This window comes from Syngnathus leptorhynchus, chromosome 15 (genome assembly GCF_054491065.1).
Source record: "Syngnathus leptorhynchus isolate UIUO chromosome 15, UIUO_Slep, whole genome shotgun sequence".
NCBI classification, from domain to species: domain Eukaryota; kingdom Metazoa; phylum Chordata; class Actinopteri; order Syngnathiformes; family Syngnathidae; genus Syngnathus; species Syngnathus leptorhynchus.
The window spans coordinates 2718970-2733444 of record NC_141209.1 but is presented as its reverse complement, the minus strand read 5'-3'; the positions used below and the strand labels follow the sequence as shown (position 1 = coordinate 2733444).

General features: G+C 51.5%; 2 protein-coding genes across 3 annotated transcripts; one reads left to right on the top strand and one right to left on the bottom strand.

Annotated features, from left to right (window-relative positions):
• Positions 1-8: 8 nt before the first annotated feature.
• On the bottom strand, positions 9-12898 carry zfyve26 (zinc finger, FYVE domain containing 26). 2 transcript variants are annotated; one of them, XM_085932325.1, is made up of 42 exons: positions 12838-12898; positions 12203-12357; positions 11459-11753; positions 11305-11380; positions 11117-11203; positions 10909-11037; positions 10389-10728; positions 10190-10314; positions 9914-10078; positions 9758-9846; positions 9543-9691; positions 9267-9464; positions 8701-9204; positions 8486-8613; positions 8164-8410; positions 7842-8099; positions 7569-7667; positions 7330-7503; positions 7011-7250; positions 6837-6942; positions 5912-6720; positions 5629-5825; positions 5446-5550; positions 5264-5386; positions 4755-5175; positions 4587-4682; positions 4329-4516; positions 4117-4253; positions 3972-4000; positions 3766-3902; positions 3426-3646; positions 3210-3357; positions 2926-3135; positions 2565-2759; positions 2307-2504; positions 2116-2196; positions 1906-2036; positions 1655-1790; positions 1526-1585; positions 1212-1394; positions 1087-1137; positions 9-1008 (listed from the first exon to the last, which is right to left on the bottom strand). In XM_085932325.1, exons 3-42 carry the CDS (start codon positions 11668-11670, stop codon positions 796-798), a joined length of 7395 nt encoding a protein of 2464 aa, XP_085788451.1. In that variant the 5' UTR covers positions 11671-11753; positions 12203-12357; positions 12838-12898; the 3' UTR covers positions 9-795. The 2 variants fall into 2 exon arrangements, with proteins under 2 accessions (XP_085788451.1, XP_085788450.1); XM_085932324.1 differs by having other exon boundaries at positions 8486-9204.
• Positions 12329-14411, top strand: LOC147045083 (galectin-related protein B). The gene is made up of 5 exons (XM_085932335.1): positions 12329-12342; positions 12827-12980; positions 13118-13203; positions 13480-13693; positions 13762-14411. Exons 2-5 carry the CDS (start codon positions 12885-12887, stop codon positions 13903-13905), a joined length of 540 nt encoding a protein of 179 aa, XP_085788461.1. The 5' UTR covers positions 12329-12342; positions 12827-12884; the 3' UTR covers positions 13906-14411.
• Positions 14412-14475: the final 64 nt, after the last annotated feature.

Here is a 14475-nt window from a genome sequence, read left to right as displayed (position 1 = left end):
TCTGTAAATCTGATGAATACCAAATTGTGAGTCATTTTTTATTATCCAGCATAACAAAAAAAAATTGGAAAAATCATTATTTGTAAAAGTGTATCAGCAGAGGATTATGATTTTTAATAACATGGAATCTAAAGTGCATCAGTGAGCAGATGAAGAGTGCAAGTACGTCTCAGATGCATCTCAAATGTGGCTTTTTCTTGACACGAGTAAAAGGCGGCAGAAAAAAAAAGGAGGAAAACAAAATCCCTTTTAAAGTGAAATGACCAAGTCAGTTGTTGACGTGAAAAATCATTTAAAAATGCAAAGGAAATTCGAAATATAATCACCACAAGAGAGACATAAAAACAGAGACAAATCAAAGAAGAATTCTTCATATAAAGAAATTTGAAATAAAATTGATCCACAGCATCATCTCAGAGCAAGTCCCTGCTGCGTCTTGAATATTCTCACAAACACTTTCAAACTTGACATGGCCATATGGACAAAAGTAATGGGACACACCTCTCCATGAACACATTAATTAATTTACGGGGGTCACCAACATTCCCCCCCCCCTAACTTTTTGCGGTAGGTGTCCCAATACTTATGTCCACACACTGTATTGGTCAAAAGTTTTTTTTTTAAGGCAAATTGAAACAATATTTTCTTCCCTTTTTTGAGATGAGGTAGAGATTGATTGTGGTTCACATCAGTGCCTCAAGTGCACTGCAAAAGGCAGTGTTGTTACGTAACAGTGCTCATCATGACTTTTTTTTTTTTTATAGTTAATACAGTCACTTACTCTTTCATCAAGAGTTATCTGGCCTGGTTGTTGGGTCGTCCCGGTCCCGCTCGTTGCTGCTGGTGCTCCTGCAGCCACTGGCGGCAGATGTTCTGCATCACCGAGTCCTGAGCCCCCTCGGCCGCCCGCAGTACCTTCTGCACCAGCGGGCCGGCCCTGCTCGCCTCCATTTTGACGGCCAGCAAGTAGGCCGGGCGAAGTTTGTTGCACAGCAGGTAGGCTTTGATCTGAGGAGCGTGACATTTTTTTTCTTATACGTTTTGACATATTGACGACGACAAAAAAATGGAATTGCGGTGTCTTACCTTCATTTCTGTGCTCTTGGTCTCCAAAATGAGACTTTCCACCTCTTTAGCCTGACACAAAGACAAGCAAGCGGCAAATATCAACACGCCGTCTTTTCCAGCGTCCTCCTAAATCTGCGTCTTACGTCGGACGCTCCCTTATCCGCCGCCTCCACGCAGCTGAGGACCAGCGCGTCGCCGTCGCTCTTGGTGGCCGTGCCCGACTCGCCGACGCATTTGAGTAACTGGCGCACCGCTGCGAACTTCCGGTGGCGGACCAGGCGCTGTCCGGCGCGTACGTACACCGCCTGCGCTTCCAGCTGGAAGTCCTGCAAAGCAAAAAAAAAAAACATGACGCTGAGACAGCGATAGACATTCACGTATGAATGAGTCCGATCTGGAGAAATATTATGCGGCTAAAAATAACAACAACCTAAATTCAAGACATCGTGGAGCTGACCTGTATGACTCGATACGCAATGCCAAAACCTTCCTCGATATTTTTACCTCCGAGCATCACCTGCGAACACACAAACGACGACGCTCACAAAGAACATGAGATGTCCCGCCGACATTGCGTGGACCTCACCTTGCAGGCCACCTCCACCTTCATGGGGCTGCCTCCAAATAAAGTGGGCGGGGGTCCCGCCCCGGCGGCAGAGGGGGTCTCTCGACGGTGCAGGAAGCGAGTCACCTCCAGCTGCAGCTCGATGGTGTTCATGTGCCTGAAGGCAAAAAAAGGAAGACGTCACAAGCTACGTCAGTTGTTTTCCGCTGAGGAAAGTGACAAAGCGTGAAATGGCGGCAAGGCTCGCTTATAAGGAGCGCGATCAAACAGACCTGGAGACGTCGCTGGATGACATCATCTTCTTGAAGGAGCTTCCTTGGGACAGCTTCCTCCTGACAACGCCGCGACACTGCTGCTCCTGCAGGTACGTCCTCAGATGCTCTTTGGCTCGCACCAACCAGCGCTGACACACAAAAACGATGCAATTTATCGAAACTTGCCTCATTTTGTGTGTGTGTGTGTGTGTGTGTGTGTGTGTATACCTGTTGATCACCCAGCTGCTGGTACGAAGTGGCTCCGTGAGTGAAGAAGCGGATGCAGGTCATGGCCGCACGCACGTGATCCTGTCCATGGAAACGCTACGTTAGCTTCTCTTAAAAAAAGCTCCCCCACACTTAGCTCTGTTCTTCTCTTCCAACGACATGATTTCAAACTTCCATTCCAGAACACGCACCATCATGAACTGCTGGATCTGGTAGAGGGTGTGGAAGTAGCCGCGCCGTTGCAGCCACTGGCAGGAGGCAATCAGGTAGCGGCTGCACGCCTCCAGGCCCGGGTCTAGCTTCTCCAGGACGTCCTGGAGCATCCCCAAACGCCCTCGCTCCAGCGCCGGGTGCAGCACGCCTTCCAGGAACACCTCGTCCGGGGCGTCCTACGGGGGAGGCGAGATTAAACGTGGTTTACAGATCGGGGTAAGTTCGACAAAGTTTACCTTGGCGAGGAGGTAGGAGATGGCCTCGGCCGTGGCGTCGTGGCGCATGTGGAAGCTGACCAGCGCCAGGTGGGTGGCGTACGCGTTCAGGTAGTAGAGGCACTCTCGGTGGAGGATACTCCTCGGATACTCGGACCTCTCGCTGAGGACCTCCTCTAGTTCATGGAGCGATGCCAAGATGTCCTCGCTCAAAGACTTTGGGAAAGAACACGACGACAGAGTCACAATAGACGTTTAGTCACAATTAAAATTTGCCGTGGTCACTAGTCGCTAGGCAGACTTCATGAATATCAAGCAAGTGTGGTATGGCCTGGTGGTGAGTTTTCACAATACGCAAAGAGAAAAGTGGCTTTGGAAGTACCGTGGCCGTGACGGGTCTGACGGTGCTCTCGAGGTACTTGACAATCTCCTGCAGCAGCGTGGGGCCCAAGTTCATCTGGTTGCGGTCCACGGGGGCCTTCAGACAGCGCGCAAACTTCTCCCGTGCCGCCGTCAGGCTCCCGGCCTTCAAGGAGGCCATGGCCCACGCTTGCCACACGGCGGCCGGGTCCAGGCCGCTTTTGGTGGACACCTTCACGATACATGCAGAAAATGGCGGCGCTGATTGTTATTTGGATTCTTATCTGGTATATAAGTGTCTCTCACCTCCACGGCCAGTTGGTAATACTCAGCTTCTAAGAGCTGGTTTCGGAGCCGCGTGACGGCGACCGTCTCTAGGATGTCGTCCAGAGAGGGAATGTGTTTGTAATTGGCCGCCACCAGAATCTTAAGCACGTCCACTTTGCCGATGTAGCTGCGGAACGAGCGACGGGGGTCACATTGAGGTTTGCTACCCGTCAACGCAACGTTTGAAGGAGTCACCTGTCGCACAAGGCCAGGTCCTGGTTGCGTCCCACTTTGACGAACATGAGTTTGGCGCTAAAGAGCAGCTGGCGCATGATGTCGGTCAGCAGGCAGGCGTCAACCTCCGGGTTGGTTAGCTTGCGGGAGAGTGCGCGACAGTGGTCGATGAGCTGGTGGCCGCACGCCGTCTGGTCGCCGTGCAGGGACAAGATGGCCACGCACAGGTGGGCGCTGGGTGCCTTGGTGCATAAACTCCCGATTAATTGAGTCGACACGCGTGAAGAAAGTGACAAAAATCTCCATTTTGAATCCAGAGTCGTACAATGAATTCTTTGCCATATTCAACATTGGCGCAAACCTGCTCGTAGTAGAACTCGTGACGCAGCTGCTGGTTTTGCTCGGGATCCGTGGAGAGCCTGATCTGCCTTGGGGCCATCTCGGGCAGGTACAACATGCCGTCGAGAGCGTCTTCCGTCAAGGTTGGGCTCCCCGTCGCTGCGTGGAAGGAGAACAAGCCTCGAATGAAAACTGTGCGAGGTAAAGAAGCCATTTATTTGTATTTACCTTCACTTGGTTCCAGCTCGTCATCAGAACTGCGGAAGAACAAACAAAATCAAATTGGACTCAATAGCCTAAAATACTAAGAAAATGGACATCATGATAAAAAAAAAAAAAAAAAAAACTGCTCGGAGCGTTATCTCATACTCACTCCGGGTGAAAGTAAGCGTAACACTGGTCGCATACTCTGACTTCCTCGCCGGGACATCCATCGACGGCCATTTTGCGCTCCGAGCAAGCTTGACACACCAGGCGGCCGCAACGCCGACAGTGATGCCGCCGATTGAACTGAGGACAGAGACGATATCTTCGTGGTTGTCACATATAGCAAAAAAAAAGGATTCTTTTGGCTCTATCGCTCACCATGGTAAACCTTTCGCGCCGGCACACCATGCACACGTGATGCTTGGTGTCGGGGACCCAGTCCTTCTGGTCCGGGGGCTTTTCGGGCGGCTGGAATTTGGCGGACGAGGACCGCTTCTTCCCCGCCGAGCCTCGGTCCCGCTCTCTGTCGCCGCTGTGAGTCGAGGAGTTGTGCGTGGGCGTGCTGCCTAGTGGGGAGGCGGCCATGTTTTATGAAACACATCACGGATGAAGTCACCTGATCAAAGTCAGATTTACTGGCGGAGGAGGGCGTTGAAGAGTCCACACGGCCGGAGGTGCTGCTCTCTTGAGCGGGACACTGCATGAGGGCGTCCTGCAGGCTGATGACGGAGTCTGATGGGGTGAAGGCATCGTTAGAGAACGAGCTTTAAGGGCAGACGTCCCGTCTCAGAACTCATCACTGACCGGATCGTGACCTCTCTCGAGGCGCGCATGTGAACTCCAAGGCCTTGCGGGCGTATTCGGACAGGAGCCTGTCGACGGCGTCCGGCCCGAAGCCCGCCTCCTGGTCGGCCGACAGCTTTCTCAAGGTGCGTACCGTGGCGTCGGCCCAGTCCACCTTCAGGTTCATGAGCATCTGCTCCAGCATCAGCAGGGGCTCTGGCAGCAGGGGGAAGTAGTCCTGGCGGGCGGGCGGCGGCAGAGCCAGCAACACCTTGGAGCCCAAGTTGAGGGTGTGGATGTGGCGCCGGCGCGCCGGTGACACCTGCCTCTGGAAGTGCAGTGTCATGTAGTCGGCCAAAAAGTGGCAGGCGGCCAAGCCGGGACGGCGGTCCAGGGCGCGCTCGCACACGTCCAGGCCGCAGACCGCCAGACCCTCAAGAAGCTAGACGAGACACAAGAGAAGATTTTTTGCTACTGGTGTCTCATCAATTGCTTCTTATGGTTCTTTTGTTTTTGGAGAAAGCTGGTACCTGGAAGGCCTCATCTGTCTGTTCCTTGTCCAGAAGATGCAGCAGATGCTCCGTCTGCAGCTGAAGTGTCGACTGCTCGCTGACGGGATAAAGCTCGGCCCACTGGGCACACAGCGAAAACTCCTGCGGAAAAACTCATTCTTCAGCAAAATGTGTATTTTCTGTTTGTGAGTTGGACACACCTTGGCCTCCAGCATCCGGGTCAGCATGGATTCAGAGTTAGCTTTTGACTCTGTCTTCAATTCCTGCCAGGTAACCCACGGCAATGGCGGCTGTAAGGCTAACATCTGTCAGCAAAAAAAAAAAATAATAATAATGTTGATGAATTCCTTTTTCAGCCCAAATGCCATTTTGTATAACATTACTCGGCCGTAGACGTCCAGCTCTTTTTTTTTCCGCAGTAGGTCGGCTCTGAGCGAGGCTTCCGTCTCATCGTCCAGGCAGAAGTCCAGAAGCTCCGCGCAGGCCGAGAGCGGCCAGCGCTCCATGACCTGCAGGGCTACGCGGGCGCGCAGGTTGGGGTCCTGCACGCGGAACAGGTGGCCGAAGCCTTCCTCATCGCCTTCGAGGGATAAACAGCGAATACACATTTTCATCACAAAAGAATTTGGAGGAAGAAAAAAAAAAACATCTTTTGACCATCCTCACCCTCTAAGGCAGCCCAAGCAAGCAGGCGGTCCCTTAGCTCTCCCTGCTGGCCACAGTCAGGCCCGTAAAGCTCCAGCAGCCGTAGCGCCCGGTCCACGTCCTTGGAGGCTAGAGCCTGCTGGAAGGCGTCGACGGCGGCCCCCCTGGCGGCTTCCTCCCGAGGTCCGGCCAGCAGGAGTCCGACCAGAGGCTTTCCGCACACCCGTGCGCCGAGCCCCTCGTCGTCAGATAAGGAGGGGCCCAGCACGGGTTCTGCCATGGTACTCAGGTAGGACCGGAGCACGGGAAAGTCCTGGAGGAGCGTGTCGGCCTCACGCGAAATCTGCTCGCCATCTAGCGACGCCTCCTTGCGACCGCTGCGGAAGTATCCCGACCAGCCTGTGGGCTGAGAGCGGGCGCCCTCGCCTTTGGACGCATTCAGGCACGCCAAAGCCGCCACCAAGGATGAACGAGACTTGAGGAAAGCCAGGGCGGATGGCGTGAGCAGAAACGATGGGGCGGAAGTGGGCGGTGGTGAGGGGTTGGCGGAGGAGGCGGAGCTCGAGGTGGAGGTGTCGTCCAAAGAGACGGACTCGGCGTCGGACGTAAGCTCGGCCATGCCGAGCGTGGAGGCGTGCTCGCTGGCGTGGCGTCGGAGCAGCAAAGTCAAAGCGGACACGCTGAAAACCGCATCGTCTCTTCGAGTCTGAATGGGATCCTGGACCTGGTCTGGAAATGTCGTCCCCACGTGCAGGACCTTGCAGCATCGCTGGATGATCACCTGCTGGACGTTGAGGCCGAGCCCCGCCTCCCGCAGCAGCGACAGCAGCCTAGACAAGCACCATTCTATTTGAAACTTAAGAGGTCCCGATTTTGAGAATGCACAACGATGAAGTGAAAGTCATTCCAGGTCATTCTCAAGCTGATCAAAATATAGCCGGCGTACCTGTCAGGTGACACCTGTCGCTCAAACAGCAGGTAGGAGAGGAGCCGCGAAGGAGCTTGAAGCAACACCGGCAGCGGATTCCCCAACTTCACCTCGTTTGTCTGGTCTGAAGCAAACAAGGAGTAAGAAAGCGACGAGAGCTTCTCCTCTCGTCGTCCTCCGTCGGCACCGCACCTTCGGATCCGAGGCTGCGCACCAGCACGGCCGCCAGCGTGTCGAGGTAGTCCAGAAAGGTGCGCACAAAGTCGGGCCTAGCCAGGTCGCCGTTGGGCTCGAAGGGGCACAACCGATCCAGGGAGCGGAGCAGCTGCTTGATGCCGCGGCGCGCCGGGTGAGCGTCTAGCTCGGACGCCTTCGAGCCGGCCTGTTCCGACAGCAGCGCCATCAGAGAGCTCGATGACGCTGAGCCTGCCTCTAAAAAAAAAAAAAAAAAAAAACCCACAAACGATCATTTTTCGATTCGGTAACGATTAAGCGTGATGAGCGTACCGACCGGAGACATTGGCCGCGGAGCTGAGGACGTGCAGTGTGCTCGCTAAGCGTTGCATCAGCGCGAGCCGGGCGGAGATGCACTCCTCGCTCAGCGTGGGGTGGCAACACAGCAATACTTCCTGGATGCAGCAACTAAAGGGGCTGGACAAAACTTGCTCCTCCCCCGCGGCAACCTCTAAAAATACAAGCCGTCAGCAGCCATTTTTGGCCACTCACCCGCCATCTTGACTGAGCTCTTACTGCTTGTGGGATGGTTGAGAATCTTGCTCATCTGCTGTAAAACCAGAGGAAATCCACAGATGTTCTCAGGACGAGGATCTTTGGGGTCCACTCGCACGCCTGGGGAAAGCCAATGTTGAACACAGAGGGAAACCTTTTTTTTTTTTTTTTTTTAATTCTAAAGAACGTCATCCTTCCAACCTACAAAAGGTACACAAGTCCACCCAATTTCAGTGTCGTTTGTGCAAATTGAAATTTTAAATGACTTCTAGCAAATTGTGGTTGCTTTCTCACCACGAGCCTCCAGACTGGCGCTAAACCGACGCTCGGCCGTGTCCAGCAGCTGCCGGGACGTCCTCCACAGTTGGCAGTGGCAGCACGCGAGGTCAAAGGCAGCCATGGCGGGCGGGCTGAGCTCCTTCAGTAGCGTGGCCACCAGCCCGGATGACTCCGACTGGTTGGTCCAGTAGCCCTCCTGCAAGGTCGGGAGAGGGTGGGACGGCGTGCTGAGGAGGCGATCGGCTATGTCCGAGATGGAGTAGAACGCCACGCCTGCGGGGGGAGCCAATAGCAAATAAGTCAATGCTTGAGTGACTAACAGATAATCCAATCTCACCTGCGGCCGCAGCGCTTCCGATGGCCTGAAGGGTGGAACGTCCGCTGCTTCCCAGTCGGCAGCGCGCCGCCCCGGCTGCCGCCGGGCCCGAGCCCAAACCCTCTGAAGACGAGGAGGACGACGACATGGACTGGCTCTCCATCTTCTGCTCCACTCGTCCCAGCTCCACCAGCACTTCGGTGTAACGCTCCATGAAGGCCAGCTCGCCGCAGGAAGCCGACGCCTCCAGGTCGAAAACCAGAGACACCTACGGAACGTTTATCGCGTGGTTTAAGACGGGAACGGTTCAGGCGTCGTCGACGGTGCTTGTTGTCATAGTGACCTGATGGGCCTCCATGAAGTTACCGCGCCGGATGCAAGACTTGAGCAGAGACTCCGGAGGAGACAACATGGCGGGGATCAGCCAGCTGTGGGTAGCAGATGCCGCGTCTGAACAATCTCCTCCCACCTCTGAAAAATAGAAAGGAAATAATGAAATGATCCAATTAAGCAAAATGGCATCATTTGTGGAAAAATACTGAAATGGTAAGATCTCACTGCTTCCGCTGCTTTGATTGCTGGTGATGATCTGCAGCCTCCACTGCGCCTCGGCCGTGCGCTTGGACAACCTCTGCAGGCGGGCGCCGAAGGTCCCGGCCGCCACCGAGCAACCCACGCTCTCGGCCACCTCCGCCTCTCTGGGAAGCGCTCGCCCCGATTCCTCTCCCTCCTGCTGGCCCGGGACGCACATGCCTTCCAGGCCCTCCTTGAGCAGCTTCAGGATACCCTCCACAGCCGCCGCATCCGCCAGGAAGCCCTCGCAGCCCCGGACCAGGTGGGCCAGATCCAGATCCGCGCGGTCCTCCTCCTCGGTAGCCTCCGGCGAAGAGGACCCTGGGTTAGTTATGATCACGTCTTTGGGGCTTTGTGGAGAAAAGTCGGCGCTGGAGAGGAAAAGCAGCGAGAAGATGTTCTCCAGCAGCTCCAGGCGGAACATGGCGGGCACAGCCTCCAAGTACAGTTGGCACTCAGACAGGTAGTGGTCGAGCAGCGACTGGCGACCTAAAACGAGGACAAATTGAAGGCCATTTGCATTGACGGGGTAACAAACTGATGGCGCCAACCTCCTGTCGAAGTGGCGGCGAGGCTCGGGTCCGTCCCCTCCCAAGCGGCTTTCTGCCGCTTGGCTTGACACTGGCCGCAAGCTACGCTCTCGTGCGCGTTGACACACAGAGCGTAGATGGCGTACTTTATGACGCAGAAGCCGCGGAACAGAATGACGCTCCTCTGCGCCGAAGGACTCAAAACGGCCTCGGCGTCATCTGTGGGACAAATAACGAGGTTGCGAGAAGGGAACACGATGGCGATGGGCTGATCGCCAAGACGAGCGGCGCGCGGACTTTGTGCAGGATCTGGCGTTTGCTGGAGCAGATCGAGAACGCGACGCTCTTCAAAGCGAGCCAGCGGAGTCAGCGAGTGTAGAACGTAGAGAGACGAGTGATTGTCCAGACTGTGCAGCTGGCACAGTAACGCCTCGTTGGAAACTTCTCTAAACCCAAAAAGAAAAATCAACAAATATAGCAGACCAAAAAATAATAATAAAATAAAAACTTACGGGTTGTTGTTTTTACACCACTCGAGTATTCCAAGCTGGGAGGACAAAAGATTGGCAAAGTCCTGCAGAACTGAGTCATTTGCTGACCTCTGAGAAAAAAAACCAAAAATATTAATTTAGCACCATTTATCACATTTGCAAACATTTTATTCCAACCTGCTGGTGATGGAGGACGCGGAGCAGCGCGCGAGCCGAGCCCAGACTACGACACTGCGTCCATCCCAGCAACAGCAGCAGGCGACACAGCGGCTGCAACTCGGAGCGCAACATGTCCCTCAACTGAGAGAACTCCTCGTGTTTGATCAGGTCCAGCGCCGTCACCTAGGTTAACGGGGGCACAAATTGGACATCTGACTCAGAAAAGCTGTGAAGTTGGAATTCAAGACCTTGATTTGAAAAAAAAAATAAAAATTATTGTGGGTCTTTACTTACCAAGATCTGCTCCAGGAAGTGCTTCCCACTGCTGAGGCACTCAAAGTAGACCATCTTCCACGCGGACGGACGATCGTCATGGCAACACAGACTGAGAGCCAGCTTCTCCGACTCGGGCAGGAGAGCTTGGATCGCCGAACGACACGCTGTTAGTTTACAAAACTTTTGACGGACGAGAGACGACCGGGCTGGACAGCACCTTGCGTGTCGGGCGCGCTCCTCAGCAGACGATCCCGCTGCAGCCTCAGCGCGGCCGAGGAGTACGCCGAGATGAGCGCGTCGCACCGCGGCCGCAGCAGAGAACTCAGGATCCTCTCCTCCTTCAGGGGTCCGCATCTGGATGCCCACAGCGTCTCGCACAGCGCGTCCAACTGGCCGCTAACGGTGGATGGATTCGATGGCATCGAAGCCAACACCGAGTAGATCTCCTCCACCCACTCGTTTCGGCTCTCCGAACTCGTCTCAGGCTTTGAGAGTTTGCTCAGCAGGTGGAGGACGAAGACCTGCTGCAGGGATGTGTCGTCCACGCTCGACTGTAGCTAAAAAAAAAGATATAGGAAAACAGACCACAATAAAATGAAAAAAGATAATTTTTTTATTTATTAAAACAAAATATAAATGTAAATTTATAAAATAAAATATATTTTTTTAAGGAAACAAAAACATTCTTTAAAGTTCAAAAGGTGAGTTTTTCCGGGGTTTTATACGAATGCTGTTACCTGCAAGAAGTACGTGAGGCACTGTGCCAGTCGGGGTCTCTTCCTCTCCAGTAACGTTTGCAGACAACGTTCCACAGTGCTATGAGTCGAACTTGAAACATTTGTGCCCGCAAACGCGTCATGCAACTGCTGCTGGAACACAGTCACAAGATGAACGCACATCGAAAGAGAACATGAAGAACGTCACCAGGAGAAATAAGACCGCAACCTGGAGAAGAACCTCCTGGATCCCCTCGGAGCACAGATGTTCCAGCAGCAGCAGGAACTCTAACTTGCTTCGGACACTGGGGGAGACCTATCAAAAGTCAGAATGCACAACTATGTCAAATTCAATCAGCTCACTATTTCATTTTATAAAGGTCATTCAAAACATATTGTAAAGAGTCTGTAAATGACCCGGTCTTTGGTACGTTGCTCCAAAACCTGCAGCCAAAACCAAGCCAGCTTGTGTGGACTGCCCACAGGCTCCCATCTGGAAAACAGTTCAATTAATGGCAAGATATATATATATTTTTTTTTTAAATCAACTAATCACGCCACTTTGACTCACTTGAAACGATAAGGATGGCACACGGCCACTTTGATAATCTCCCGCACTTTCTCCGAGATGTCCCCTTCGGACGCCACCAGCTGCGGCACACAGGCGCTGGCCAGCTCCCACTCGCCGCACCTCAGGCACCGCTTGAAGTAATCGAAAAGGTCCCGCAGCGAGGTTTCCGTCTCGCAGCCGAAAGGGTGCGTGGCCGGCGCCGCTGGCTCCATTTTAGATTGAGCAGGGCAGTTGAGAGGGTTTACTAGAGGTCAGTTTTTCCTACGGCCAAGTAGGAGACTGGCAACCTCTTGACCTGAAACAACCAACCATAAGGAAAAGTTGCCTTTTTGAAAATGTACTATCTTTTTAAAAGTATTTTGACCTGATATAAGACTACAGATTTCATTTAGAACAAATAAATAACCACGTTTTTGTCAGATTTGAATGGATTTAAAGTGGCATTCTTGATCATTCTTGCAACTGCTTTCAGTTAGTTTGTTACTGAAGATGTTTTTTTAGCTACCAAACACAATACTCAGAGGTAAAAATTCCACAAAAACAATTTGAGTCGCCAAATCGACTGTTCAATCCAAATGTATTGATCTTTTGCAGTGGTTCTTTGAACACATGCCCAAACGTCCAGTTAGCGTTAGCATAGACATTAGCATTGTCCAACAGTGAAAGTTCGCATATACAGAAACAAGGATAATTCAAAGCTGACAGCACAGTTAGAAGGCACATAATGTTAATGGAATTACTTACTCGTGTCTTTATGTCATTTTAACCGAAGAATTTGGACATTTTCTTGCCCTGTTCCGCTACTTTTTCGACTGTCAATAGGCGGTCACGTGAGCAAACCACCTGACCGCGCCGAAGCCAGTTGATTGGGCTGCTGCCTTCAGGTACCATCGAAAATACTAAAAGAAAAACAAAATTGTTTATTTTAGAAAGGTTTATTCAAGTCCGTATTTAACTGTACTTGATTGTTTCACACAGTGATAGAACTTTAACAGAACAAAAAAATAATGAAAGAAGTCATTTCTTAACGGGTTGAGAAAACATTATCGTCATTTTAACTCATTTGATAATTTTGTTTACTGTGCTGTTTATTTTACGTCTTTAGTCTTTAAACAATGAAACAGAAATTAATTTGAATTGTGTTCCTGAAACTGAACGCAAAAACGGGGACGTGTTTTTAATTATGTCTTTATATTACCAGGTTACATGAAGGCATCATCAGATTAAGAAAAACGTACGATTTGTGCAGGAAAGACAACGATGATGAACATCAAAACATATATAACGATGTTGAACACAAACTCTCACGTGCATAGAGTTTTCCAAAAGCAACTAATCAACCAAACATGAACTCCCCCATATCTCCAGTCACCTTATACCTAACGATGGAGGCTGTCGCTATGGCAACAGGCGGGGTTTGCTGACAATGATAAGTCCTCCTCACTTGGCATCCCCTCTCCAGACCTGCACGATACTGCGTCACGCCCTGACTGGAATGGAAGACAAGGACAAGAAAGGAAATGTACGTACACTCTTTTCTTTGCTGGAGGCAGCATGCACTCGAGAGATGAATGAGGTAGTGGGTGGGGGGTGGGGGGGGGGGGCATGGGAGAAAGAGCAATCTATTGTGCTGGCCCGCTAAGCCATTGTCTCACACAGGAGGAGTACATCGGCGAGATAAAGGGTGGTCTGCGGCCTTCGATGAAGCTGGTCGTGATGGGGATTGTTGACAAGAAACCCAAGAGGTCAGTTTTGGGCCGTCATTAGCAAGCCACATGCTGTGGCGGCAGTGTGCATACTCAGGGATGCAACAGATTTAAATGCTTTTCGGAAGATATGCGCTTAGTCACTAGATTAGCATGACTGTGAGGCATCTTAATCAGTTAAATCATTTCATATGAAAATATGTTGCTTCTATAATGTGTCAAGCAATTTACAACAAGAATGAGGGGCGGGGCATATAGGATATATTATGATTCCCTGTGCAACAGCATGTTGTGTGTGTGTGTGTGTGTGTGTAGCATTGAGGTGGTGGTGTCCAGCGCACCTCAACAGAGGGAATCAGAAGAATCTGAGGAATCGGAGGCAATGGAGTCAGGAGGTGATGTGGGTCTCCAGCTGAAGGTCAGCTTCATGGACAAAGCCGTCCAACGCAACGCGCGGCTGGCAGGAAAGTGGGGTGCCGCCGAAAACACGCTCTCCTTCTTCCCCTTTGCGCCCGGAGAGCCTTTTAAGGTACAATCGTCACTATCGGAGCTAGCGATCAGCACGATGGTCACGCTATCGTTTGTCTGTCTCGGTAGATGGAGATCGTATGCGAGCACCAGCAGTTCCGCATCCTGGTGGACGGTCAGCCTCTGTGCGGCTTCACCCACCGTCTCCCGCAACTGGCCAGCTTGACGGCGTTACGAGTCTTCGGAGACGTCCAACTCACCAAGGTGGCTTAACGTCCCCGTCGGTACAGCATGTTCGGAGACAGTGTATCTGCTTAGAATAGATGGAAGATGCATTTTGTCAAACACTTTGTAGAAGACAAAGTGCCTTCAACTCACGTGCTGACTGAATGTAGTCATCGTTATTGTCTTGAAAAAATAAGCAACACAAGAATGTGAACTGAAGCTAATGTTGCACTAAACGATTGCAATATTTTCTCCTACGAGGATTTTTGTGCTCACGCAAAAAGCAAATGATAAAAAGGTGTCCAGTGGTGTTTTTGTTTGATAGTGATGAAGTAGGGATTAACATTTTCCTTGTTATATTGACAATTTACTTCTTATATTTTGACTATACTCTCTAGTCTGCTCAAATATTTGTAATATTTTCATAATATTTCAATTTGTATCGAGCACTTCTAGTATTTGTGTTGCACTTTGTTCATGCTGGTACTGTAAAGCAATTCTGTTCATCTTTCCAACATAAGCCTTAGAAAAGTCACACCCTTTTACTTTATCAAACACTATTTTCCTTTGTGTGACTTTACTTCCCTGGAATAAAATCACCTTGATTGTTATTTGCTC